The sequence below is a fragment of the Fusarium redolens genome, assembly GCF_020744475.1.
Source record: "Fusarium redolens strain MPI-CAGE-AT-0023 chromosome Unknown BKA55scaffold_1, whole genome shotgun sequence".
Classification (NCBI taxonomy): Eukaryota; Fungi; Ascomycota; class Sordariomycetes; order Hypocreales; family Nectriaceae; genus Fusarium; species Fusarium redolens.
Window position 1 is genome coordinate 5,603,364 of NW_025763664.1, and position 27,646 is coordinate 5,631,009.

Consider the following 27,646-nt stretch of genomic DNA (forward strand, 5'->3'; position numbering starts at 1 on the left):
GCACACATCAACTTCCAAGTAGCAACATGTCGGAGATACGTAACACGAACCAAAGCCGTCTACCTCGACTACCCCCTGAAATCATTCTACTCATAACGGAAGATGATTCTCTTGAGTGGGAAGATCTCCGCAGACTTCGCCATGTATGTTCTTTCCTATTCCACAGGCTGGGTAAGCGCGTGCTCAAAGCCAGAGACTTATTCTTCTTTCGCAATGCATGCCTTCACGCTAACGTGGATATATTGGTCGAGTGTCTGAAGTATAATGTCACTCCAACCGGTACTATGTGGAAGGGTCGCCATTCTACACCTGGTCAGATTGTAGTTGATGGATTCCGGAAGGGTAACTTCTCCGTTGAACGATTCAAAGAAACTTGGCAGTGGTTGTCGGACAATGGATACGAGGTTCACGGGCGGGAGACTCGCCACTTTTCTGACCCAAATGGAGAACGGTATACTGTCTTCGGGCAAACCCGTACTTTCCCTGATGAACTACTATACATGATATGGGATGCTACCGATGCTCGCCATCTTCAAGCAACATGCGATGCCATACACTTCGTCGTCGACAAGGGTATGGCGTTCCCAATGCATATAGACAATGGGAACTTCAATTTCGAAAGAGTTGATTTGAGTCCTGTGGAGTTGATGGAACTTCTGATGCTTCCCGATTGTCCGGCTTCCATTCTGGAGCTGCACTTGAAACAACTCGGTACCCGAGGCTTGACCTTGAAGACTCCCATCAAGAATCAAGAAGCCTGGCCTGAAATCTATAGACGTGAAGAAACTGAGATTAATGTCCTCCTAGATCGCTTGTTTGAATACCATTTCGATTTGCATTCATGGGCGGTACAGGATCCTCGCAGGATAGGAGACGATTTGGAGAGCAAGATTGAGGTGCTGACCAAATATAGCTCTATTAATGACGGCGAGAAGCGGGTTTTGAAGGACATTCTGAGAGGTCTTCGAAAAGTCGAGTCCAAACGAATCGATCAAGGTAACCTCGACTTTGATCGAGACGGGCTCTGGTGTTGGTACGAGCTATCCATGTCAATTGCGTATATCGCTACCGATGATTCAGTTCTGGCACGCGTGGTTTGGGATAATCATCGCTATCATAAAGAGACCGCCATTCATGGATTTGAACACAACTGGGAACGGTGGTACCCTCCAAAGACGTTGGCTTATAGAAGAGGACGAAGGGCCGAGAGAAGAGGACCAGTTGACCCGTCAAGATACGAGGATCGGACAAAAGGCGAGTGGTGGAACATGCCTTTGAGTGATTGGGACTTCTTTATGAGAGACTTCCCGCATTGGTGTAAGGGTTCCCGCGAACGTGATACGGCTGTGTATATCAGGGCCAGGGAGAGGAGGCTAAGAAATGGGGAACCTGAAATATCCTACTAGGCGGGTCCTGGCTGGCATATTCGGAACGAAGGGGGTTTCTTATGAGGTGTTGAGATCAGGGGGCTGGTGGTGATTCGAGTCTACTAAGACTAGCAGATCAGATAGTAATGCCTCACATTCTTCCGTCCACCAAAATTGCGTTGATAGTTGCAGCTGGCTCTCAGTGCTTGTAGCTGGCGTCTTTCAAAGATCACTAATATGTCACAGTTCAAACTAGGCATATGCGACATTCACAGTCAAACCCAAACTAAGCAGAATTTCTCTTGCTCTTGGGTATATAAACCCCAACTTCGCCCTTCTTTCTCTCCTCCCTCCTCTCTCCCCTTTCCCCTTTCATCTCTTTGCCTTCTGTCCTCAATCACGCTCAGTTTCTGGACAGACGATCTGTATATAATCCTTCTGCAACGCCATTCAAAATGGAACCGACGTCCGAGGTAAGCACTCAAGACTTTCGATCGAGTTAGACCTCAGGGGTTACCAATCGCTTTTTTAACTAATGCTTAACATTTCGTGAGACTTCAGATATCGCACCAAGTGAACTTCTGGCAAACCACAAAGTCTTTAAAACTCATGGTCAAGTCCTTCAAATCACTAAAAAGTTAGTAATTGCTTCATCTCTCTCTCTCTGCGTAACGTAACTGGTCGCCCTAACATCAGCGGCCCACGTCCAAACCGTTCATTTTGTTCTTTAAGTGCTTTTTTTCAATATGCAACTAATTCTAGGATGTCTTTGTTGTAGTTCAAGTCTGTTAGTGAAGAATCTTTCTTGAATAGGTAACAAGTGGAGCTTACGTGATATGCCCATTTTCTTTGTTTCTTGCTCTGGACAAACGACTGCAGAAAGAGAAGAACATGACTGACACCACTTTAGTTCGTAGTCTTTCTCTCTTTCGGCCTTGTTCAACAAAGACAGGGTCAAGATTGGCTTAGTTCTCGATAATCGGATTAGATCCCGTTATAGGACGTTTATTCTTGCTCTCGCTGCCTCATATCAAAAGAATGTTGAAAGACACAACAAGTCTATTTGTGGTCAAGGCCTTGGTAGTCTTTGATGCTCTTTGTCATCGAGTATGCGCACCAACCATTAATTGAAGTCAAAACTACACGGAAACTGACTGGTTAGTGAAAGGGCATGGCTATAAAGTAAGCTCTAAGGGCATGAGATACCAATATTCAAGACACCGAAACAGACACTACATTCAATACAACAACCAAGTACCATTACCAACAATAACAACAACAAAATGTCAACTACAGAAACCAAAACCAAGCCCCAGAAGACTGGTCTGCTTCAGCTACCCAATGAACTTCTCTTCTTCATCATTGAAGATCAGGATATGTGCTGGAAAGATCATTTCAACATCCACCACGTATCATCTCGACTCTTTCAACTGACTTTCAAGCACGTATATAACGGCGAGAAAGACCTTTTCGAGCATGCTTGCTCTCGCGCCGATGTCGAGCTCATGGTTGAATGCCTCAAGCACAGAAACGTTCCCACCAGTCAACTTTGGGGACCCGTGTACCAGCCCAGCATGTGGGTGCAATGGTACGACAGAGCTGACGCTTTCAAGAAAGCGAATCGGACACCACTTGATGCCCTTTCAGAAGGGTATCGTGATGATAAATTCTCGTCAGATCAATATATCAAAGCCGCAGAGTGGTTGTTTGATAACGGGTATCATACGCAACAGGTCAAATGGAACAAGGGCTACGTAATTATGTCCGTTTCCCCACCCCTCCTGCTGACCATGCTCTCAACAGCGACAGATGCAGACCATCATCGAGGTATCTGTCGGGTAATTGAGTTTCTTATCAATCAAGGACTCGAGTTACCGCTGCCGTCTAGGCCTGCACCGAGGTTGTTTAACAAGAAGCGCGACGGTTATGAATGGTGACCATTTGCTGGCCCAAGTTGGCTTTTTATGATGAGTGTGATGATACAATTAGCTTGCTTACCCTTTTTACTTGAGCTTCATTTGAAGAATTTACTCGTGGAGCAGGACCAAATCCATCACCCTCCCGTTGATCTCAATCATCGTGTCTATACGCGTGACTATACAAGGATCGACTACCTGCTCGGTCTCCTTTTCGAGGATTTGTTTTGTCCCTGCATTTTCAAAGGACACAACCCTGGCTTCTTTGCCGATACCTTGGAGGCCAAGGTAAAATTGCTGGCCAAGTATAGCCTCACCAATAGCGATGAACAAACAGTACTTGAGGATATCCTTCAAGCTCTACGCAGGATCGAAACAAGACACAGAGAGAAAGGCGGTCTCAACTTCGAGCGCGATGGCATATGGTGCTGGCGCGAGCTTTGCGTCTCAGTCTGCTACCTCTCTGGGAAACACCTCCTCTCCTCACGAGATCATTTACTAAACGCGCTTGAAGCATCTGGCTACGTATACATAAGTTCCAACGTCCTCGAACATGGTATCCTCCTGAACAGATGGCCTTTTGGAGGACAATGATTGCCAAAGATGTTCGTGATAAACTCGATCCGTCCAAGTTCGAAGACAACACTGAATGCGACTGGGCGAATATGCCTTTGGAGGCTTGGGATATTCTTCTAGTTGCCGACCGTTTTTGGGTTAATGGGATCACAAAAGGGGGTCGTCATTATTTTGGTATGAGATGATTTGATGACATGGGCATTCACGGTGAGCTATCAGGGTACTACGCAGCGCCATCGTTGGGAGTGTTCTCACTTCTTTCAGGGCAAGTATACATTCATAACACAGCCAAAGAACAAATCATGGCTGGAACCTGGCTTATGTATATGTTCCTAGAACTCTAGATACGTGATCAATGACTAACAATAGTCAGTTGGTTGAGATTGAGACACACAACTGCTCCAGAGAGTGCAAGACCGGAGAGAATCTCTATGCTGGGTATCATCAACCTGCAGACACTGACATTATTGATCTCATATACATATTCCCATAAGACTCAAGACGCCCTTTGTCCTCTTATGTGATTGTCCCGGTGTTAATGAAAACAAACAAGCAAGCATGCAAGGAAATAAATAAATAAACAAATAAACCATAAGACTCAGGGGTGTCTAGAAAAGCTCTGGCATGAATAAAGTCACTTGTCATGTTCAATGACAAAAGATCTTTTCTTCCCCATTTCAGTATTGTTGTTTAATTAATGTAGCGAACAGCATGCATTGCACTTAGGTTCTCAGCATGTTCCCATCAAACAGTGTTCGCATTTACGAGTATAAAGTGACGCTCATCTGCAATTTCTCCCAAATGTCATACCACAGCCTCCCCATCACTCCGAGAAACCAGAAGTTCATCCTATTTCTCGAAAGAATTCATCGTCATTTCTAAAGAACTCCGCATCACCACAATCATGTCCCTCCAACAAAATCCAGCCCCTTCCGCTAGCCTCTCTCGCCACCCCCAGCGTAGCATTCTTCGAGACCTACCAGAGGAAATCCAGGTGCTCATCGTTGAAAACATCAACGCAGACGAAGACACTAACCTTGAAACTCTCGGGAGTCTAACTCAGACTTGCACTGATCTGTACCGTATCGCTCGTCGCAATTTCTTTCACGCCAATAACTTCAAAGTGTTCCGAAAGGCTGTTGAATCAGCTGACGTGGCCCTCATGAGTCGGTGCGAGGAGTATGATGCTGCGCCTGTTCACTTGACATGGTGTGTCGAGCCGTCGATGAAGGAGTATCGACCAGTTGACGCCTTGCTCCTCAACTTGGACGAGCGTCCGGATAATTCCCGCAGCGAGCAGCTCCAGGATGAAATTCGTGGCAAGGTCTTTGAGTCTCTGAAGTGGCTCCTTAAGAGGGGCGCTGATGCTGAAGCTAACTGGGTTAGTGAATCATTTGAAGACGAGCTCCCTCCGGGACGACAGAATATAGGCTTTGATCATATGCCCACACGACTCCTGAAGCAGCTTCAAGTCAACATTGGTAAACGTGGAGTTGATGTTTATCTCGATATGATTGAGTTGTGGCATTCAAGTCACACATCCCTCCCCGCCTGCTGGAGTTGATGCTGAAGGAGTATGCCAGTCGAGGTATTAGGCTAAGAGATTCGTACAACCAGTGTCCAGAAGGACTTGAAAAAACCGCAAGAGGACAGGGGAGAAATGATTGTTCTTGGGATCATAAGGGTCTTATCAACGGGCTTGTCGGAGATCTTCATGCCGCTTTGCACAGTCCATCCTTAACCCATTGGAAGGAATCGCAGCATGGAGAAGTTGCTGGCGATTTCCGCCAAAAGCTCAACATCATGATCAAGTACGAGATGATTGACGAGGAAGAGGAAGCTGTTCTCAGAAGCATACTTGCAGCTCTCGATACAATCACAGCCGAGATATCAGCAGCTGGAGGTGTATGCGCTGCACACTTCAAGTCATCATGGATAAAGCTCTGCGAAGCAATACGACCGTTCTGCAGCGACGACTATGATCTTATGTATGATGCTTCTGTTCGCTTTAGACCAGCTGTACCTAGACGGGTCCACAAGTTCATCATCGGAACATGGTGGAATCCATGGTATGAGTACTTTGTACGATCCGATGCATGGAGACGTCTGAAGCTGACCAAAGAGGCTCTGGGTGACGACGAATTCTCTAGCCGGGCTCAACGGTGCTGGGAGTGCCACTACGACTATGAATGGGAATTCGTAAACAGGTACTTTACTCTACAGAATATGCCCGAATGGTACGAGGTTGATTATGATGAGTGGCGTCAGCTTTTATTAGAGAGCTTTCGTCTCGATCGGGTTATCTTTCATCTCGATTGGGTTCCAAAGGATTTGAAGGCTGAAATGAATGAGTGGTGTGAGGCGATCGGAGGGAGCTCTTATGATGAATCTCTTCGCCTCGAATGGTGGAAGCAGCTCACGCCTACGAACAAACAAGACTGATTCACTGGACCTAGCTGTTATTAGGTTGACCGACATTTGCGATATTAGAGGTAGTTAGACTAGGCGTTCTCGTTGATTTTTTCCACGAACGATGGCTAGACACTCTTGAATTGATTGGATAAAAAAGTTTCACTGAAGCTATCACGAGTGATGATTAAAGGTTGATGTGATGTAACGATCAATGTTGAGAAAAGAGGCACTAAGCTAAAAGCAGCCCCCCACTGAACATACAGCACCTAACTCGAGACACCGCTTACGGGAGCGACGGGATCTACTGTAGCAAACAGACAAAGTACAAGTAACTTTGGTTTTACAACCTAAGGCTCTAGTCTAGTCTGTCTTGATTACTTTACCTTGGGTTCCATCAAAGGACGCAGACGAAGGAGGGGTTGGTTGGGTTTGTTTGCCTCTGTCTTTCGTTTTCCTTTGGCCATGTCTCTAATCAAGGTTGCTTTTTGTTATACCGACCTTTAGCTTTAGCTCTAAGCTCTAGACTCATTTTCCCTTTCTATTTTTCTTTCTTCTTTTTCTTCATTCATCATCTGTCGGTATTCTATATGATATACCCTGTCCAGAAACATCTCCACTCTTTACAAACATTCCATCAACCAACTACACACACCCACCCCCATATCGCTCACATAAAGTATCAAGTAATCCTATGGATCGCGATATATCATGGCAGACCAACAACTTCGAGACACCCCCACTGCCACTGCCAATTCTTCGCCCTCTTTTCTGACTGACTCTCCTCCTGCTGCAGCCCCCGCTGCTCCATCTTCCCCCGCTCCTCAGGCTGAGCTCATCCCCGCAGAGGACCCTGAGGTGCGTTGTACCCTACCTAACCTCTCTTACATAAAGCGTCAAACTTGTAGAAGTAATAATCATTGAGAATTAACATCTTGTGTCATTTTTTCGTGTTTGTAGGATACTTCCGATATTGATCGCTATGAAATTGATTCAGCACTTGGATCCGATGCGTGAGTTTATCCATATCTCGTATGTTTTGTTATTCTCAACTCACGTATCCCGCTCAGTGCCAGTTTTATGTACCCGGACTCGGTGACGGCGAGCATTCTTGAGTACAGAACTATTCAAGGGAGGACATATCACAGCGATCGCTATGCTAGTGAATATGTTATGCCGAATGATGAGCAGCAGCTTCAATCGGTTGATATCACTCATCACTACCTCACCGTGCTGCTAGATAACAGCCTCTTCTTGGCACCCATACCGCCTCATGTTCAGAGAGTTCTCGATGTCGGAACTGGTTCCGGAATATGGGCAATGCAAGTTTCCCTTCCCACGTCTCAGTTCAATTGACTGACATGTCTTCAGAGACTTTGCAGATACATATCCAAGCGCACAAGTAATCGGCTCAGACCTCTCACCCACCCAGCCGGAATGGGTTCCACCAAACGTTCACTTCGAGATCGCAGATGCAACTCTTACCTGGCCTTGGAAAGACAACTATTTTGACTTTGTCCACATCCGCTACCTTTTTGGATCGGTCCAAGACTGGCCCGCCCTCTTTCAAGAAGCATATCGCTGCTGTGCACCCGGTGGCTGGGTTCAGTCATGCGAGGCTGACATACACTTCTACTCCGATGACGGAACGACAGACAGCGAGCCTGCACTCCAGACGTGGGCGGATTTGTACGAGAAAGGCGGCGCGAAAACGGGGAGGACGTTTTTTCTTCAGCAGGAGGCGCTGCAGGAGAGGAGTATCGCAGAGGCTGGCTTCACAGATGTGAGGATATTTGACTACAAGGTACGGCGGTAGATTGTTTGGGGTGATACCTGCTAACGATGTTTGGGCTGCAGCTACCCGTGGGAGGATGGACCAATAATCGGAAGCTCTCTGAGCTGGGCGAGTACGTCAGGTTGACTTTGGAAAACGATCTCGAGGGTATGTTTGCGCCGTCGCATATTCTTGCTCGCTTGCTGACCCGCGGTAGGATACACGCTGTATCTTTGGCATAACGTGTTGAACTGGCCGAGGGAGGAATACACGCAGTTCCTTGCGGCTATGCGAAAAGCGATCGGTAATCGGAGGGTTCATGGATACATGATGGTGCGGTACGTTTACGCGCGGAAGCCATGAAGCGATGAGGTATCAACGAATGCTGCGAGTGATGAGAATATCGGACGGGCGGGCACATAGAGCGCGAAGGTCGTGGGTACATGGGAGCGACGGAGTGCATGGGTTTGTTTATCTTGGGATCAGAGGCGTATCTCGGGTAGGACTCTTTGGAGAATATTTAATCGGTATGACATTCGGGAACAGACATGCACTCGAGCAAGACCACTTCGGTTCATAAACGCGACGTGACGGCGCTGTTCAGCAGTATCTCCCAAGCATCGCGCAAGTGCTTCGCACATTCACCACAGCAACGCACGTAAACAAACATCACGACTTCTTCCTCACCACCAGGGCAAGCCCCAGCAAGCAACGAAAAAGAGAAGTAGAAAACACGCCTGTCAGACGTCCATCAACACCCACCCCGACCGCGCGCCCGAAGGCAAGACCACAATCAGGGTCGAGATCATCAAATACAACCATCTCTATACAGCAGCCACTCAAAGAGCGATTGCCGCCATCCTTGCGGACAGAGCGAGAGGACCAAGGTATTCACTCTAGGGTGTCGAGGATATGCACTCATCAACCAGGGTGGGATCTGTGGCTCTTTTAGGGAACCAAGAGAAGGTCGAATACTATAGAAATGATTCTCTGAAGTATTGTCGACATGAAGAAGAAAAGAAGAAAAAGTCCAAAGGTCGGGAGGGAAGGCGCGCTTTTATAGAGAGGCTGTGGGGCGCGGGATCACCTGGGCTTCACCGCCTAAAAGTTGGTGGCAGAATTATTATTTTGAGCCGCAGGGTTCTAACAGAAATGGAGATGTTGATTGGTTGATGAGCTGTGGATAGGGGGGTCCACTGCAGACGACTTCGAGCTGCGCAGCGAATCACAGCGCGGGAAGAGTGGATGCTGCGGTGATTTTTTCCTGCGCGATGCGAGAGCTTCGATTTTTTGAAGTGGATCACTTCAGAGGTTTGCGCCGAAATTGATATCCAATGCGGAAGCAGAATGCGACTGCATGAATCATTTGGCCCGAGATGGAGGCTGAGCTTGACTCTGCGATGCGTTCGAGACTTGGGTTGGAACGGATTTCGGAGTTGATTCTGTGTGGTACTGCCTAGACTTCGAAATATGCATGCATGGTAAAGTGTGAAGTTCTCACTTGTGCATGGGTACACTCATTATCGCCGTTAAAGGAGTGATGCTTCATTCGTTATTTGTGCCCTTATGAAATACTCTGTAGCAGAGTCGTTCCTCAATGTACCAAATTTTGAACTGAGCATTACTTTATCTTGGAATAGCCACGAAAACATATTCATATACTTGAGACAGGATTTCATAGCGACTAGTGTTGAGCCGCAGAGCAAGATGTTATTGTGAAATGACCTCTGTTTTGACCTCTCTACCCTGCAGCGCCTGTGCTCAAGAGAAACGCTAAAGTCACGAAACAACAACGAGAGCATATGGTTTCCCAACAGGTGCTCATGGGCTTCTTGGTGCATCTGAAAAACTGTGTATTCAACTTATGAGATCACCGAAAACCCGCAGCTCATCTCAAAGAAATCCCCAAACTACTACGAGCTCGCATCGCGATCTCTGTACAAGGCCTCCCTCTCAATCCACCCTCTAACCTCCTCCCCAACCAACCCATCCAAACCCCCCTCACCACTCTTCACAACCTCTCTCACCCGCGAACTACTCACATCACTATCGCCTTCCCTCCCCTCAACCATCTCCACCCTCTCAACCCAAGCCTCATCACCTCCGACATCCCTCACCCTGTCCTTCGTCAACCACGCTCTCTGCTCATCGACACCTCCCCACGTCTCATCCGGTCTTGTCGTAACTCTCACCTTGCACTTCTCGAAGAATGGTCCCAGTGCGCTTTGGATACCCTCGTTGTAGTACTTTGGATTGAAAATGCGGACTATCGTGTCAAAACCCGCGAGGAACGTTTGTGTTGGTTGATCTCCATCTTGTGTAGCATAAAATCCCGATTCCACTATCACTTTCGCTTTATCGTGAAAGAAAGGCATCGTAGTAACAGCAACATCGATCTCTACACCCTCATCGAGCAACTCCCGTCCCATCGCCTCCATCATACTCAATCTGATAGGAAAACTCGCCGGCTTCGGCGCCTTATCAGCATTGTTCACCGACAGAAGCAGCATCAACCTCTTCTCCCCTTCCAATCTTAAAGCAGAGCGTGCCATGCTTGCGTGCGCTAATGTCGGTGGATTGAAACTTGAGTCTAGAATCACAAGATTCTGTAGTGGGCGGGTTGGTCGGCGCGGCGCGGGGACATTGGAAGTGTGGGGTAGAGTGCAGAGGATGCGGAATGAGTCTTGAGATGATTGGAAGGAAGTGAGGGCGCGAGAGAATGATGCGATGAGTGATCGTGCTTCTATTAAAGGCATTTTGGAGTTTGATGAGTCTTTGGTGCTCATTGTGTGGTGATATGAGGGGAGAGGTTGTAAGTTGTGAGATCAAGCAGCGCAGCAACGTGGGGCAGCGATCGACTGGGGTGAGTAAGAGGTTGTCGCTTAGTATTGAGGACTACCTAGATAGAAGGGTTCAGTGAAGATTCTCTATAAATGAAGATATTTGTTGATATATACCAAAATGAAATGGTTCCGCATCGGAGATATTACATACCATGATTTCTCAACCCTCTCTGTAACATCAACCCTAAGCCTTGGCCATCTCTAGCCTCATCGTCCTTGCCTTGGCCGGACGAAGCACTATCACCAGTAGCACCAGGGGCAGGGGAGCCATCCTGACCACCTTAGCTACGATGCCAGCTGTGGCGGGCGGATTGCGAACGCGCCTGGCCAAGCGGCTCCCTCTTCTTCTGCGGTGGAACAGGGTCGACGTTGTCTTGGGGGGGACCTTGAGGAGAAGGCGGCAGAAGACAGAAGAGGTCATTCTGGTCACTCAGTTAGACCTCGTCACCGAAGATGGGAAAAGGTTCAACATACAGCCAAAAACTAACATTGTTCGGTTCTCATCAATAATTATGAACATACAACAAATCTGTGATTATCTCGGCATTTTGTTCACTAACTATTTTGTGTAATTGAGAGTCTAGTGGATCTCGGGCACTGGCCCATATCAAGCCTGAAAGGCGCCACCTGGATTCTGATCGACAAGAATCTTCGTGTCCTCAACATCAGTTGGCTGACGGGGATAGCCGTACGTGAATGGTGGAGGGAGGTGCTGGTCTCCCATGACCTCGCTGCATGGCCCGATGGGAAGTTGTCGGGTACTTGATATATATTAGTAGTTGTCGAGATCGTTCATAATCCTTGTCGACGTTCCAATCTTGGCTGTCTGAGTTAACTAGCATTGACGTCAAGAGGATGCCATCACCGTAAGCCTTACGAAGTTTGACCACGACCAGTTAGAATCTCATTCAGGTCTTGACACCAAGATGATCCAAGCTCGGTATCAACGTCACCGGTAGAAAGGCCCGATACTGGGCAGACGTGGCTCGTTTGCCAAGGATAAAACCTCTTCACCAGTTTGAGCCTCCGAAGGCAGGCAGCCGGTTTCGACAAACTCCAACACCCGCTCAAAACGTTGCCTTAAGCGGGCAAGGGTTGCGAAATTCTCGCAGTTGCCGGCGTCGATGAAAGCGTGCCGATATCCTTCAAAAGGATACACCTGGTTCTACCTCACGGTTGGGGCTCTCCTTGCTGGTCAAGAGTCGATACATGGTTCAGGATTGAGTTCGAGAAAGAAAGAACTGTGAAGAATCCATTTCCTCTACAATTTCGTGAAGTCTGAATATTTGTAGAATCATGTTGATTGTGATGCCTTCGTTGTTCTGCATTGTCTCGAGGTATATAAGGGTATCCTTATGTCAACGGTGGTAGAGTGCGGGACTAGCTTGGAAGCTCGCACTGCAAGACCAAGCGCTGAGCCAGCGGGAGATATACCGGATGGTTTCTCATTGTTGCTGTCTTGCTTGTTCGGCTGTATATAGAACAGGGTAGCTGCGCACAAACTGGCTCTGGCGGTTCCCCTTGCCGTCGTCGAAGCAAGTAACAACCTGGTGTGACTGGTCGACGCAGACGACAGCCCAAAGGTCTTGACCCAACTTCGCTAGTTCTCCCTTGTGGAGAGATGCTCCTTCACCTCGATCCAGTGATGGTGCGGCTTTTCGGTCGGCTCGACATCCTACTCTGAGCGAATTATCCAGACTCTAGCGACAAATCCAGGCTTGGTTGGTCCATGAAAGTGACTACACCGCTGGCCAAAATGCTTCCAACATGGTTGGATCCCCATGGTGTATACTGATATAATGTTCTAGATAGGATGAGGAAACACCATCTCTTGTAGGCGCCTCATATCAACTCGACAAGTAGTATGAGCTTTACCACCAACCGACAGAACAATACCAAAGAACTCCCTTAGGGGGCCAGGGAGGTCTGGCGTCCTCTTAAACTCGGTCATAACATGTGCACATATAATGTAAAGTGCCAACTGAATCAAGGACTCGCCCATTGCTGCTAAAATATGTCGATGCTGCGTTCAACGCACACGTCCTCGGGTGCGTTGAACAAGATAGACCTAGATGAAAGTTGGCAAAGGTCTTGTATAGCTCGTGGATCTTCAAATTAATGAAGATAAACTGGAGCGTAGATACACGTTGCCCATAACTGGCCGTGGAAATGGAAAGGCCGATAGTAATGCCAGCTCGACCCTATCAATCCCAGCTTCTGTAAGCCAATCATGTGCGTGCAAAGCTTTCTTGGGATCTGTATGGATATCGATCCAATGTTGCTGAGACTGTTGTAGCTATTGTTTCCAAACAGTTGAGGCCCTAGGATCTGACCGTACAGCTTCGTCGAACGTCTTATTGGGGGTTGGTACCATGCTCAAGAAGCCAGTTGGCGGCTTCGGCCTGGCGAGAGGAGATCGCTTGGCGCAGAGGGCGCCATCCCATTATCAAAAAGAGTCTTTGTCCATAACTATAGGTGAGGTCTGAGTTCAGCGGCCAATGATAGTCTACATCAGCCCCGAGTTCAAGAGGCTTCTCATGCCTAATTTGATGGTCTTTATAATATAGAGTTGCCTCAAGGAAATCTCGGTAGCTCTCTTTCCTTTCTCCCAAAAACGAGCTCCAGTCTCCTTTTAGTGAGAAGAAGTGTAGGGTTTTGGAATCGCTGCAAATCGGTGTAACCCTGGATGAAGTTACCCCACAGGCCGATGCTGGGTCAAGAGTATTCGAACCATGGAAATCTTTAAGACTTGCTTGTGTTTTGACTCATCAAGCTCTTTAATCGGGCCCTGTGAGAACCGGGCTGTCCCAACAAAGTTACACGTCTTGTCCGGCGCGAAGTCGTCGAAACCTGGAGCACCAACTCTAAGATATCTTGCTCATTTTCCAAGTTGACCCGACCATCGCTTCAAAGAGCTGCCAGTTGATCGGCAGACACCGTGAGTAGAAGCCTCTGCTTCCGATAGAAGGTAAACTTCTGAGGCAGAGATTGCAACAGCTCTATGCTGGGCTGAGCGTTCTGCATGCATTGCAGATAAACTGCAATCCCTCACGGATATTGACATTGGCATGCTCGTAGAGCTAAGCACTTAGTTCTGGAGAGTGGGAGATAGAGCTTGGAAGCGCGGTAGTGAGATTTGATTGTGGTTTGTATGCTTGACGATGATAATTTTTCCCGAGAAGTCTGGTGCAAAAGGAAAAAGACGAGGGGCCGGATGGATTGCCGCCAATGTCTTCACCCCCGTATAGCTACTATCCTCCTTCTTAGAGGTGATAGAATCTGGCCGGTTTGGGTTCCACTGTGGTAGGTAGTTTCGAAGACGACGATCTCTCGAACCTCATCCTCCATTCAGGGTTCCAGGTTGATCTCAGCAGAGAGCTGTGGTGCCAATTTGGACACAGCTAGTCTCTCTATGTTATCATGGTGGGAGTCCTTATCTTAAGGAAACGCTATGTGACCTGGTGTTTCTGGCCAATATGGATTAGCCATCTATAACATTGCAAGTTAACCTTCATGCCAAGGTGCCATGAGAATGAATATGCCTATGTGACATGCCGGAAGTGAAGGCATCGTAGTAGCTAAGGAAAGCAGCCCCGGGCGTTTCGATGCTAACGGCCCATTCCACCGTCAGAATCCCGAACACCGCGGTGTACTATATTGACGCCGCTGAACACGGCGCTTTTCTCGACCAATAGATCTCTTCCACTTGAGGCAGTCTCTCTCCCATCGCCATGATCGCTACGGCTACAAAAGTGTTAAGTTCGACTTGCATGGCGCTAGCCGTCCTTGACTGTCCTGTGAAGAGCGACATGCTCGGTTTTCGATAGACCTTGGACAGAGAGAGAGACAAATACCGCCGGGCAACTTTTTCTTGGTAGCCATAAGGAGAGAGACCGTTTGAGGACTCTAAATATTCTAGGGGTGACATCTCCTCTTTAAAGACAATCTATAAGTAGAGAGGTATATATCTCAAGGGATCAAAAAGGTTAAATTTAATACCCCCTACAAGGAGAAATTTTGCCATACTTCTATCTCTATTGCTGATTGCCTTATGCAGAGCGTTAAGCCTTGTTCCAGTATAGGTCATTCGATCAGCTCCAGCCTTGATGAGAGACTCTGCGATGTCGATTTTGTACTGATCATTGGCAGCATATGGTGGTTTCCCCACCGTCCTTCAACCAGATGACGTGAGTATCGAGACGCCTTTTGGTTCTGCTGGGATCTACCGAAACCTTGGGACACAATGTGATGACTTTGTGCTATACCTTTGCGTGGATGATGTATGAAAGGGATAGGGTTTGTCGTTGATTAAGAAATATGATGAACCAGTGTCGTCCTGTTCGCCCTCTATTATAATCTGGACTGGTATGTCCTTATGTTGCAGCACGGCCAGCTCCTTATGCCAACGAGATGTCGCATTTACCTGCGCCATCCCTGTTTGAACAGGTCCAGTGTGAGCATGAGGTGGCAGAGTATAGGTGATAGAGTAGAAGATCTCCCGTATGGCTGTATCCTAGGTCATTGGGACCGCGGAGAATAATGAGGAACAGGCCCTTGGTGCAGCGTGCAGCGTCGTGTAGCCAAGACACGGAAATATGTCTTGTCTGTGCGGGGATGGTTAGTTTATATCGCGCAATATTTCCACCCGCATTTTCGTATGTGACCTTTTGTCTGCCTCGAGGCTACTGTACTTCCCACCACGGCCTTAATCTTACTATTCAGCCCAACGGAGTGGCCGTAAAAACCAGAGCCGTTCCAGCCCAGACCCCGACATGTACCTCCACCAGCATCGCGGATCGATATCTCTCAGCTGTAGAGAAGGGGAAAAGAAAAACAATGCTGCGAAGGAGGTCTCCAGGTAAAATTGCTCGATTCAACCCATATCAAGTAAGCCTAGAGGGCTGCAGCTGCTTCATTATCTTTACCTCCTTTGGTCGTGAGCTTTCGTGCTAGAATGCCAATCTTATTTGGAGGGATACCCCTGGGTCCCGTGGCTCGGATTTTCTTAGTTATAAGTCTAAATATCTAGATGGTGAATATCTGAGGGTGTAAAACGTAGCCTCGAAGTGCGTTATATATTGCGTCTCAAGTTATTGCTGAAGTTGTATCAGCACTGTGTTATATTGGGATAGATGATGTTTTATTTACTTTTAGTATAGGGAGGGTCTCACTGTTGACGGCATGAGCTGGTATATAGACGCCCATAGGTTTCCCGTTAGATCCGCCTTCGTTCCTCTGAAGGCGATTGTGTGATAAAAGGGTCGAGAATATGCATTTCGTATCAGCTGTGACGAGAGAATGAGGCCTCCCATCTCGGAAGGCATCTCCAGCCTTCCGATCTGGAGGTGGACTTCGCCGGGGAGGTCAAGAAAGTTGAGAGATGGCATTGCGGTCGTTTTAATGATCTAAGCTGCCTTAGTAAGAGCTCAACGCTTCGTGCAGGAAGAGACGTCTGCACTTGGCAAAGGCGTTAGACTTACTGTCGGCTGACCCTAGATCATGTTCAACGCCGAGCAAATGTTTGCGCTGGTTCATATCTCCAGTAATAAGGTAGCCTTTTTGGATTATAGATGGTGACCAGAGGAGCGATCTCCCAATCAATTCATGGCCGTGTTGTCGCATGTAATAAAAAGGGGGTTGAAATAAGGCCCGTATGAGAGCATTTCCGGCTGCAGTTGACGTTGAGCATACGACTCCTGTGAGGGTTTGTAGATAGAGTATGCATCCTGATTTTCTCTCTCAGGCTTGATACCCATACCTGCTGGAAAGTTCTCGAAGGTGAGCAACTTAAGGTATATCTAGATGATAAGAAGAAGTAAGTAAAAGAAAGAGAGACACCTGAAAACAGACTTACACAGGGCAAAGTATGCTCAGGATGAGAACCTTTTTACAGTGTCTGACTGAGGCTTGCAGCTCACACGATACTAACGAATGAGGCACGTTAAGACGGAGATCAGTCAGAACAGACGCAGGGATTTTGGCAAAGATGTAGACTGCAAGCTGCCGAACATGATGTTCGACAGCGTCTACACCCCTACCAGTCCCCAGGACTCTAGGCTAATGGTCCCCAAGGATTGCTCTCAGGAACCTCAACCCATTGGGCCATTGGGTGAGCTTAAACCGGCTTATTGTGGGGTGTCTATACAAATATATCAGCGCCTACTTCTAAAGTGAAATCATCATCAAGACTCACCGTTGTCACTAGGATCTGTGCCCTTGCTGTCGCCAGCTGCTCTGAGCAAGCTCAGTATAGGGTCCTAAAGTGAAACGCATGCCTGTCCAAATCCCAGCCGTTCGAGGTATTCAAGCCTCGACAAGTCCTCGACGAGTATACTGACGAAGAACTATAAACGTATATAATATCAGGGGAGAAGCTACTGAAAGCTGTATAGGAACGCCTTATCATTGAGGGACTGATCTGTGTCTCAACCCTCGTCGAAGGCTCACTCCTTGAGTAGACAGATTGTCGATGTCTATATAACAGTGATCAATGCTATTAAAGGGTCAGTACAAGCTCCCATTTTGAGGCCCTTTCGGGAGTAAAGCTGACTTCTCAGATGTAGTTGGAAGTATGGGAGATACGCAATAGGAAAGTACCTCGAGCTTGTCTGCCAGTCTTCGACATCGCTTTGATTCTCTTGTCGAGGGGGGTTCGGGCAAATTCTGCATTCTTCGCAGCCAGGAAGTAGTGAACTTCTGTACGTATAAGGCAAAGATCACATCTCAACACATGTGGGCAACATACTAGCCAAGTCATTATGCTTGGGGAAAAGCCCATCGAGATTCGTGGGAGAGTTCTTATGTTGCTGAGGAAGTCTGCGATCGTACACAGTGAGTCGTGAATGTGTATCGGTTGGTGTATGCTACTAATACCACCGATGGATTCCCAATGTGGTCTGATGTTCAGTGCCCTCATAAAGCAGTGAAAAATCTAGATGAGAACCAGTATCACAGGTTAACGAATAGAAGGAGGCAGTACTCACATATATATCCTTGGCCCCGGGCTTGATGTTGTCCGCCATGCTTTCTGATGGTGATAGACGGTTGAGGGTTTTGCTGATTGTGGGATAGATGGCGAGATGTCGTGGTGTGGAGTGTGGTACTGTGGGTGTATATATCTCTAAATATATATATATATATATATATATAGGCCATTGGTGTTGAACTTCTTATTGGAGATGAAGAACTTTCACAGTCGTCCCATTCTTGGATGGTGCTGTAGGAACAAGCGGATGGATGAGAGAATGAAAGAAGAAGAAGTCCAGGAAGGAAAGAAGAAGGTGGTATTTATACCCAGAATCATAAGCTCTGGGAGAATTCACGCTGGACAAAATCTTTGCTAATCGCGGCCTAGTTTGCATATCATCGACGACCAGGCGTCAGTTTGACCACTGTTTGCCAAGCGGAACAAATCACCAAACAACCCCTTTTAGCACAAAAGTTTCTAGTTTTTCTGCAGCACCAAATGAAATGCAAAAAGTGATTGCGGTATTCCAAGAAGGAATGCTGAGCTGTTGAGTAAACTCAGCTCATTTCAAACGCCAAGCACAACGTTAAGTGATTATAGCAACAACTCATCGGCAAAGGATAAGCAAAGGCCCCAGTTGGAAGACAATAAACAAGGCCGGAACTCGAAACGATAAGCTACTATGTCATAAGATTGTTGAAATCTGTGAAATCACTGAGCAGATTTGTGTTTATAAAGAGAAAAATGAGACAGATTGGAAAAGGGGTAAACTTTAAGGGCGGGATCTCCAGCAAGTTTGTCGAGTGGTATACCAATGGCTCTCTAAATTTGTCGCAAGATTGCCTAAATTTATCCTAAAGTTGTCTAAGTTCTTCTTTATCCTTCCTAAGGCAGGCAGCGAGGCATTTTGAAAGCTCCTTATGACTAACTCACCAACAAACTTACGAGCATCCATAACATTGAACCAAATAAGAGGATTTTGCTTAAATCTCGATTGTATAATTGCCAAAGCCTCATGAAAACAAGACAAAGACCAAATAAGAGCCCAAACACCTTTAGACACCGTGCATCTCGCCATCACCTCATTTCATAACATTCACTCAGCACTCTGCCCATCCATAACACCTCCAGAGAACCACTCCGCCAACGTACTAAACCGATCCTCGCTGTTCTCCAGATCCATCTTGAAAAGCTCATGCTTGCCAGCCCTCTTCTTCTGTTCCTCGCGCATTTTGCGGATGATGTCGTTCTCCGTTGCGCACTTGGGACACTCCGCATCGCCGTCGTTGCCGCCGTTTCGAACGCAACGTTGGTGGAAGCTGTGTTTGCAGAGGAAGTGGACGGCTGGTAGGTCAAGTCGCTGGCTGCAGTCTGAGCACCAAGTTGCTTGGAAAACGGCGGGTTTGGAGCCCAAATCCGCAAGCTCAAAGCGGCGCTTTTCTGTATCGCCGCGAAGATTGTTGATGCGGTTTCTGTTGGTAGCAATTTCTTTGCGCTCTCTTGTGATTGTCTCGTGAAGGTATGGTTTGATCATGCCCATGGTAGCTACGCCACCGCCTGAAGATTGACCAACAAGTGTTTGGATAACCTGCAAAGGAGCCATGAGACCATCTTTGTCGATTTTGTTTAGCACGTTGGCCAACTCATCAGGTCCGGCTTCCTCCAGTACCCTTTGGTCAGAAGTGAGATACGCCAGCGCAGCTGGATACAACTGCGGTTCCTCAGGGCCATACTTTCTGAGTGCCTTCAGGGCGCCTCGTGTATCCTTAGCTGATGTGTAAGATCTGAAAATGTCGAAACGCAGTCCTGCCTGTTCCTTGACAAGGATAGTTCCATCTTGGAAATCTGCAAGATGCGAGAGAAGTAAAACATTCGAGCTTTCCATAGGCACGTGCTCACCCTGGATGAGCTTCTTTGCCTTGGCCTCCCATTCCTCCTTGTGATGCTGTCCCTTCTTCTCGCTAGCCTTGTACAAGTACATCTCAAAGAGGGTCGTGTATAGATCTGTTCGGTCACTCGACTTGAGCTCCTTTTCTTCGAGACATGCTTCGAGGAAGACGATAAACTCGTCGGGGTGGTCGATAAATGATGAGAATGCGGTTCTTGGTGGAGGAGGGGTATACTTTGGTGCAGGAATATCGTCGTTGTCCACGATAATGTTCCCGTCGCTAACTACAGCCCTCGTGTTTCCGACCGTGCCAGGAGATGCGACTGAAGATGTGTTCATATAAGGTAGGGGTAGCAAATTGGACAGATTCTGAACAGCGCTCGCTGCCCCAGCCGCAAAGCCGCCGCTGGCGGGCGTATCAACCTCATTGTGCACCGTCAAAGTGCGCCGAGGTCGGTAATTACCTGTATAGTAGTCCACGAATAACTTGGTAGCATCTTGAGGACAATTCTCAATGAGCACTCGGGCATATTTCTGTAGACAAGGGTATGCCTGGACATGTTAGCAATGATTAAATTCAGCAGGCGGCTGGCACGTACGATATCAGGGTCTTGACGCCAGACGTAGTCGAGCGCTTCGACATAGTTCTTGGAGTCCTCTATCAAGATATCCACCACAAGATCAGTCTCGCCGTGCTTCTTGGCAAGGTATGCAGCCTGCTCGTAGTATCCGCCTTGACGACACATAGCAATTGCTGTGTCAAGGTCAAACTTGAGGTCGCCGGGAGATTTAATAAACTTTTCAAGCTTGTTGATGTCTTTCAGCTTTGCATAACAGTTGAGGAGAAGGGTTGTGTGATCCGCAGTCGCTTTTCGGTGTTCATGAAGTTGTTCCAGATATTGAATTAGGTTGTGAATGCGCTGTGTATCGAGGTACTAGGGACATCAGTCTTGTTCCTGCACACAGATAAGCTACTCACCTTGCGAATGACCTGTGATGGCTCGGTTGTATCGATTGCTCGAATATACTGAACCATGGCGCCATCATAGTCAGCTTTCTGATACAAGTGATCGCCAAAGCGTCGGTAAATAAGACTCTGCTGTTCATTATCCATTCCAGACTTTTGCGCCAATTCGATAGCCAAGGGGAACATGTTTCTCTGATACAGCATCTCCAGTCGTTGCTGCAGACTTTTCTCATGATACCGGTAAACCTGACGAGGTCAATCAAAGAAACACAAAATCAGAAGACTGAACTTACCTTGCCATCTTGGAGAACTGTAAAGAAATCACCCCAGATGTCAACAAAGTGTCCCACAGGTGACATCAAAGTCTCTGTATGGCCAATGACTCGAAGATCCATATCCAGCAACACAAAAGACGATGCATTGAACAGAGAATTAGTAGTAGTATTACCAAAACGTCGCCTCATTGCTTCCGAGTCTTTCGCGGTGCTGCTTGCTGGCGGGCATGCAAGCGCCACATATTCATTGTAAACATCAATCTTGCTCTTTGGCGATTCATACGCCTTGGGCGGCCCTCGACCATCCAATGTATATGTATAGATGGCATCGTCACGCGCAACAATGACACCGTCTGTATTTAGATCACGCGTCATGCAACCCACTGCGCATCCAGCATCTTCGACGGTCTTGGGCGGTAATCCATGGCCCTTCTTGGAGAGGCCGAGTTTCAATATTCTCGAGGTCGTGGAGACGAACAAAGTGGTAAGCTTTTGTACAGCATCCCATGCAAGTTCAACACCAGTGATAGGCTCTTCTGATTCGAAGACGATTCGTTGCTTCGTACCAAGATCGTGGACCAACTCGCCTCGGATTACGGTAACTGCGCCGTTAGTGAATCCTACAGCGATTTGTGTAAGATCGTCCGTAGCCGCAAACGCAGATATCTTCAATCCGTCAGTTTCCAATGCCATAACAGACTCCCGTTGAAACTCACAGGAAATTGCCGTCGGTTATTGTTGATCATGACCGTGCTCAGACATGTCGGTGTGTTGGTCTTCTTAACAAGCTTGTCGAGCGCCCACACCTTAAGAACAGGCTCACTACTCATGTCCTCCTATTAAAACCGTCAGCTCACTGGTTCGTTTACCAAGGTTCAACAGGCCGTACCGCGACTGTTAACAAGAGACTTGTTCCTTCGACCTGGCGCATATGCGTGATGCTCCCAGCCTCGTAAGCCTGGAAGCGCTTGACAATCTTCCATGACTTATTTATTATGCTGACATATCCATCGAATGATCCAAGGAAGAGGCTATCGGAGCCTGCGCAAACGCTCGAGATCTCGTTGCCTTCGAAGAGCTGTCGGGTTTCGTCGTCGGTGATGTTGATTTGGGCGACGTCGAAGAAGTCAAACGACTTCCACTGCGATTCTTTGTTAGTATGATAAGTCTCCGAGTGCGCTTCAATCGATAAAACCTATGCGCGCATAATAACAGGGTGGTCCTTACTGAGATGGCCATATTGAAGCACTGGGGAATGTCTTGAATTGGAGAAGATGAGCCGCGGCGCGATGACGATGGTGGGACGCTGCAGCTGGGGAGCTACAGGAGCTTGCCTAGCGCCACAGTGGCTGCTACTCTGCGGCATTGGATCCGACCCATCACTGTAGAACGTTAAATTATCACGTAAAACTAATCAAAAGCTCGCTCGTTTGACGCTCATCATAACAATTGTCAGGGTATCATGTATGGTATATTAAGGGACAACCTTCCCTCCGCTGCTTATAGTAAGTACCGAACCAGAATTCTATATAAATCAAGCAAAACACCAGACACGCTCCTATTCCTGCCAAACCTGCCAGACCCAACCAACCCAGTAACCTATGAAGCAAAGCAAAGCATCAGTCATTCGCAGCAAAAAAAAAAAAACGACACGCTCATCCCTCCTTATTTCTAGAAGCCACAGGGGCATCTTCTTTCTCATTCTCGCTCTTCTCGTTGAATACCTCTCGTGGTGTAATTAGAGGACTGCTCAGACCACCAATGCTGCCGCTCACGCTCTCAGCTCGTCCATGACCAAGCAACCCACTTCGAACACTCGCAGCATCTCCTTGTTTGGCATAGTAACTGTTTCGATCACCAGATATCGCAGGCCCAACACCTGTTGCAGAGTAAATGCTTGTGCGTTCTGTTCCCATTCGAGAATTGCCGTGGATACCAGGAGTAGTGGGCATGCCCATCGGGTCGATGTTCGCACTCAGAACACTAAGTGGTAGACTTTCACGACTGCCACCCCAAAGTGACGAAGGCGCAAGAGCACGTACAGATGCGTCCGTATCGAAAGAGCGTCTTCGTCGACGCTTACTTGATGACGCTAAAGTCAGGATAGATGCGTTATCTGTGAGCAGATTGTTGGCGGTTGCAGACGTGTAAGTCGTTGGGTTTCCAGTAGGAGCCAAATGGGGTGGGATAGCCGATGCTGGTGCTCCTGTAGAGGGGAAGGGTTGGGTGAATTGAATGGACTGCGTGTTGCCATGATGCTGTGAAGTATGGTGTTGAGCTTGGCCAGCCCCATTAGGCGCCATTGACTGTATCGTAGTCAAAGTCGTCGTCAAAGACCTCACAGATGGCGCTGGGCTCGAAAAAGTACTGTCTCCCCCCCTCCTAGATTCAACTCCTCCACCAACGGTACGGCTCGTTCCAGCGACAGAACTCGCCCTATGGCTGGGTGCCGTGATTGAGTGGGAGGCCTCATGATCTGTCAACACCGTACCGGCCACACTTCCACGCCCGATCGTTGGCGGTGCCTGATCTTCTCGAGATGTCCGGGTGGATCGATCCACACTGGTATTGCTTGTACCCGTCTGTGTAGTGGTGAAAGTGCATGCACTCGTTCCGTTGGTTACACCATTGCCGACCTGCCCAGATTCCGGGTATGGGTTGTTCTTCTTGTGGCTGCGTTTCTTGTGTCTCTTTTGACGTTCACCATCGGATGATTTGAAGTTAGTGAGTTTCTTAACCCATGTTGAAAACGGTCTCCTGCGTTGACCTTGACGGTCTTGACCTGTTAGCATCAGGCATTGTGTTATGAGGCTATCGCAAGGTGGCGCTATCGCGTGATGGTATATATCATAGACATAAGAATTGTTTCAACACTCACCATGCTCTGGAGGTATCGCGTCGGTCGTCGCCATCAAATTGAGAAGAAGTCGTTGAATTAAAACGAAACGTTAGGTGGAAGCTACCAGAACAACGTCGTTGGGCAGCGGATAAAGGCGGGGGGACAATGAACCAAAGTAAAGAAGAGAGGCTCGCTCGGAGTAGAAAAGAAACAGAGATTAATGAGTCAATCCTGGATGAAAGACAGAATAATGAAAGGCGAAAACTAAGGGATGAAGCTAGAAGAGACGTCGTCAGCAGATCAAAGTGTGTGGTATGGCATGTAACAGTACGAAGGCTGAAAGCGGCGAAGCATGATGGTACGAAGGTCAGGATCAAGATCACGTGATAGATCTGTTGCATGACGAGACAACTACCTAGACTACACGGGCCAGAAGACGACGATCCTCTCTATTCGTTCATAGCCTATCTTTGACTGAAATATAAGTACTTCACAAGTCCTCTATTTCTCTTCGTCCCCTATTGTCCCCCGTAGGTACCCGTTGATTCTCCTGTGGCTTCGAGTTTGGACTGAGCTGGCTCTAAGCTCAAGGCACATCTTTTCTTGGCGCCACCTCCACTATGCGGACCCTGGATTCGGGGACGGTTACCCACTGTGCCTTAATTAGATCGCCCTAAAACCAGGTGCCCCCTAGCTAGGTGCAGCTCACCTCAGTTTCAGCTCGCTTCGACGTCATTTTCCAACTTGGACTTTTACACTTTCAACACCACAGCCAAACACCAACTACACAAACAAGCATGACCTGCTGTAGAGTATGATCATCAGGCAACTTCCTCAGGATGTCGTCGATAAGATTAAATCATCGGTCAACATTACCTCTCTGAATGGCGTCGTCTGTGGTCTTGTTACAAATTCTTTAGACGCTGGCGCATCCAAGATCAACATCTCGATCGACTACAGCAGGGGAAATTGTACCGTTGAAGATAACGGGTCCGGAATTCCACCCGAAGAATTTAAAGATGGCGGGGGCCTCGGGAAGCCCCACCGTGAGTGAAATGATATTAGTTCCATGATGCTATTGTACTTACGTTTTCTCAGATACATCCAAGTTCCCTTCAAGGTCTTCTGTTCATGGGAAGCATGGAGATTTCTTAGCATCCCTTGCTACTTTCTCTCTTTTAACCATCACATCTCACCACCAAAGGCATATTTCACACAATTCTATTTCCTTCCACAACTCTCGCATACTGGCTAGACAGTTGCCTTCGCCCCCTGAATCACGGCTTATCAACTTTGATCATGGCACTCGCACGACGGTTCGAGATCTCTTTGGCAATATGCCAGTTAGGGTCAAGCAGAGAGCCACGTTAACTGAAAGATCTGCTCTTGACAAAGACTGGTCGAGGTTGGTTCGAGCTATCGTAGGCCTGCTACTTGCCTGGCCATCAGGTGTATCCGTTTCACTCAGGAACACAACAACCCAGCGTGAATTGCGGTTCCGACCAGCAGATAAAGCAGATATAATGTCTAGAACCTCTCGAATTCTCACACAAGCTGGCCTTGCCGACTCGAATGACGCAGATTCCTGGGTGCCCGTATCAGCGTCATGCGGACCTATTTCCGTCAAAGGCGCCATTTGTACGAGTCCTGTTGCAACACGGCGATCCCAATTTATCAGTCTGGGCATTCAACCAGTGAGTAACGAGTTTGGCACTGATGTTCTTTATGAAGAAATCAATAAGACCTTTGGAAACTCTAGCTTTGGCGTGATTGACGGTGATGAAGACCATAACGGTAGCTCACTGAAGCTGGATGAGTTTACAGGAAGAGACTTGAGAAGTCGGAAGGGGATCGAGCGATGGCCCATGTTCTATCTCAAAATAACCGCTACTGGGTTAGAGGGACTCGACAGCCCAGATCGACTTGACAGTCAGGGGCAGACATTATCTGCGATCATAGATCTTTTGAAGGCAACCTGTTACGGATTTCTCAAAAAGCATCATTTTCGTCCACAAAAAGTTCGACTAGCCCCCGAGGAATCGCTGTTCTCGACAGCAAGAACATTGAGCCGGTCGAAAAAGCCTAAGAAGCAACTGGCCTCATCATCGAATAGCTCGAGAGCTAGCTCCGTCACTCCTATCTCCAGATCTAGCTCTCTTGGAGCAAGGGGAGATAGCCCCTTTGAAGGTTGGCACCGAGTTAAAGTTGGGAGAGCTACGCCACTCACCGCCACCTCCAAAACGGTGGATCTTCGTACAAAAATGCGAGAGGAGTCACCGATGGGACGTCTCGTTGGAGAAGGCGGGAAACTGTTACGCAAACCCTTTGACGAGCCATCCCCTGAACCTGAAGGTAATCCAGGAAGTCTTTCTACAAACAGTGGCGTGAGCTCAAACACATGTACTGTTGGCGACGCAACAGGTGGCGGTGACACAAGCAACAGTGTTACCTGTCAAGGTGCACAGAAGCGAGATAAACGCCCTAGCAAATGGCTCCAGGGTGTCACCAGCTCATGGGAGAATCCCATTTTTCAGCCCGTAGAACCATCGGTGCCGTGTATCAATGGCTCTGCACAAGATCAACTGCATGCTTGTGCACATGGGAGCGTTCATGTTGGGTTTGACACTGGGTCCATGAGCCTTAATGGGAGAATATCACGTCAGGCACTTGCTCATGCTACTGTGATAGAACAGGTCGACCGCAAATTCATACTGGTGAAGCTTCCCCTTGAGCATGCAGCATCTGGGACATTGACGCATGAAAAGAAGAGTTCTGCCTTGGTCATGCTCGACCAACATGCAGTTGATGAACGATGCCAACTTGAAGACCTGATGGCGAGCTACTTCACCCATGACCCCTTGACAAACCAAACTTCACCAATCATAGAACCTCTCGACCGACCTATAATCTTCGAAGTCTCAAAAGAAGAATGGTCTCTTCTCGAACAGCATCGCGATTATTTCGCTTCTTGGGGCATCACATATCAAACACCTACCTCTTCACAAAACAAAATCATAGTCACCGGCCTCCCCCCAAGCATCATCGAACGGTGCCGACTAGAACCCCGACTTCTCATTGAACTTTTACGAACAGAAGTTTGGCGAAGTGTCGATAGTAGTGTTCCACTTGTGCGACCATCAACCACTACCCCTGACAAGCCTTTGATATCACGTTTCAACGGGTGTCCAAGGGGTATTCTGGAATTGCTACACTCCAGAGCCTGCCGAAGTATGTTGCTCGTCTGCTATTTACTCCTGCTTCTGCTGATTTTGTGCTAGGTGCAATCATGTTCAACGATGTTTTGTCCGTAAAGCAATGTGAGGAACTCATCTCTCGCCTGTCGCGTTGTGCATTACCTTTTCAGTGTGCGCATGGCCGACCCAGTATGGCACCATTGATTGATCTTGGAAACGGGGCCAAGTTTGGCGGTTGGCAAGAATCAAAGCGGCAGAAGACGGTTTCGTGGAAGAGCTGGATACGGGAGTCATGATGAATTGTATGAATTTCTTGATACCTTTGTTACATAATCATGTTTTTACATATTGAGCATGAGTATAGAACTTCGTACATCTAAAGCAATGTTTCATTGAACCGCTTGTATGAAGCAAATATGCAAGCAACTAGGGATATCTTTCTAGGTTTACAGGCATTTTACAAACTCAGATAAAGATTCCAGTGGCGAAAACAGCAATAATCTCTGGCATCGACGCCTCAATAGCAAGCCACCCTGACCAGCGCTATGCTGAAGTCCGCTCTCCAACGCCGTAGTGTACATCCAACGCCTCATGTGCAGCAAAGGCCTGGCTACCTTTGTATGGTCCATTG

General features: G+C 47.8%; 9 protein-coding genes across 9 annotated transcripts; 5 read left to right on the forward strand and 4 right to left on the reverse strand.

Annotated features, from left to right (window-relative positions):
* Positions 1 to 26: 26 nt before the first annotated feature.
* On the forward strand, positions 27 to 1,406 carry BKA55DRAFT_683798 (uncharacterized protein; the record flags this gene model as incomplete). The annotated part of the gene is made up of 1 exon (XM_046198548.1): positions 27 to 1,406. The coding sequence occupies one exon, from the start codon at positions 27 to 29 to the stop codon at positions 1,404 to 1,406; it is 1,380 nt and encodes a 459-aa protein (XP_046057510.1).
* A 1,244-nt stretch (positions 1,407 to 2,650) lies between these two features.
* BKA55DRAFT_589120 (uncharacterized protein) lies at positions 2,651 to 4,352 on the forward strand (the record flags this gene model as incomplete). Its single annotated transcript, XM_046194886.1, has 5 exons — positions 2,651 to 3,213; positions 3,472 to 3,808; positions 3,856 to 4,033; position 4,079; positions 4,229 to 4,352. 5 exons carry the CDS (start codon positions 2,651 to 2,653, stop codon positions 4,350 to 4,352), a joined length of 1,203 nt encoding a protein of 400 aa, XP_046057511.1.
* A 609-nt stretch (positions 4,353 to 4,961) lies between these two features.
* On the forward strand, positions 4,962 to 5,475 carry BKA55DRAFT_552573 (uncharacterized protein). Its single transcript, XM_046191448.1, has one exon. The coding sequence runs from the start codon at positions 5,022 to 5,024 to the stop codon at positions 5,421 to 5,423; it is 402 nt and encodes a 133-aa protein (XP_046057512.1). The 5' UTR covers positions 4,962 to 5,021; the 3' UTR covers positions 5,424 to 5,475.
* Positions 5,476 to 6,979: 1,504 nt separating this feature from the next.
* BKA55DRAFT_496372 (S-adenosyl-L-methionine-dependent methyltransferase) lies at positions 6,980 to 8,405 on the forward strand (the record flags this gene model as incomplete). Its single annotated transcript, XM_046186365.1, has 6 exons — positions 6,980 to 7,126; positions 7,229 to 7,281; positions 7,345 to 7,608; positions 7,640 to 8,072; positions 8,126 to 8,210; positions 8,260 to 8,405. 6 exons carry the CDS (start codon positions 6,980 to 6,982, stop codon positions 8,403 to 8,405), a joined length of 1,128 nt encoding a protein of 375 aa, XP_046057513.1.
* Positions 8,406 to 9,955: 1,550 nt separating this feature from the next.
* Positions 9,956 to 10,828, reverse strand: BKA55DRAFT_533334 (uncharacterized protein; the record flags this gene model as incomplete). The annotated part of the gene is made up of 1 exon (XM_046189446.1): positions 9,956 to 10,828. The coding sequence occupies one exon, from the start codon at positions 10,826 to 10,828 to the stop codon at positions 9,956 to 9,958; it is 873 nt and encodes a 290-aa protein (XP_046057514.1).
* Positions 10,829 to 15,784: 4,956 nt separating this feature from the next.
* On the reverse strand, positions 15,785 to 16,500 carry BKA55DRAFT_552579 (uncharacterized protein). Its single transcript, XM_046191449.1, has 3 exons — positions 16,366 to 16,500; positions 16,034 to 16,290; positions 15,785 to 15,981 (listed from the first exon to the last, which is right to left on the reverse strand). The coding sequence occupies exon 2, from the start codon at positions 16,270 to 16,272 to the stop codon at positions 16,036 to 16,038; it is 237 nt and encodes a 78-aa protein (XP_046057515.1). The 5' UTR covers positions 16,273 to 16,290; positions 16,366 to 16,500; the 3' UTR covers positions 15,785 to 15,981; positions 16,034 to 16,035.
* Positions 16,501 to 17,216: 716 nt separating this feature from the next.
* Positions 17,217 to 18,108, reverse strand: BKA55DRAFT_59054 (uncharacterized protein). Its single transcript, XM_046195109.1, has 3 exons — positions 17,631 to 18,108; positions 17,436 to 17,581; positions 17,217 to 17,378 (listed from the first exon to the last, which is right to left on the reverse strand). Exons 1-3 carry the CDS (start codon positions 17,799 to 17,801, stop codon positions 17,288 to 17,290), a joined length of 408 nt encoding a protein of 135 aa, XP_046057516.1. The 5' UTR covers positions 17,802 to 18,108; the 3' UTR covers positions 17,217 to 17,287.
* Positions 18,109 to 18,948: 840 nt separating this feature from the next.
* BKA55DRAFT_589122 (uncharacterized protein) lies at positions 18,949 to 23,894 on the reverse strand (the record flags this gene model as incomplete). The annotated part of the gene is made up of 10 exons (XM_046194887.1): positions 18,949 to 20,274; positions 20,340 to 20,675; positions 20,720 to 20,953; positions 21,001 to 21,648; positions 21,699 to 21,818; positions 21,872 to 22,123; positions 22,210 to 22,302; positions 22,707 to 22,708; positions 22,790 to 23,764; positions 23,861 to 23,894. The coding sequence occupies 10 exons, from the start codon at positions 23,892 to 23,894 to the stop codon at positions 18,949 to 18,951; spliced, it is 4,020 nt and encodes a 1,339-aa protein (XP_046057517.1).
* A 741-nt stretch (positions 23,895 to 24,635) lies between these two features.
* On the forward strand, positions 24,636 to 27,311 carry BKA55DRAFT_589124 (uncharacterized protein; the record flags this gene model as incomplete). Its single annotated transcript, XM_046194888.1, has 3 exons — positions 24,636 to 24,867; positions 24,920 to 27,049; positions 27,100 to 27,311. 3 exons carry the CDS (start codon positions 24,636 to 24,638, stop codon positions 27,309 to 27,311), a joined length of 2,574 nt encoding a protein of 857 aa, XP_046057518.1.
* Positions 27,312 to 27,646: the final 335 nt, after the last annotated feature.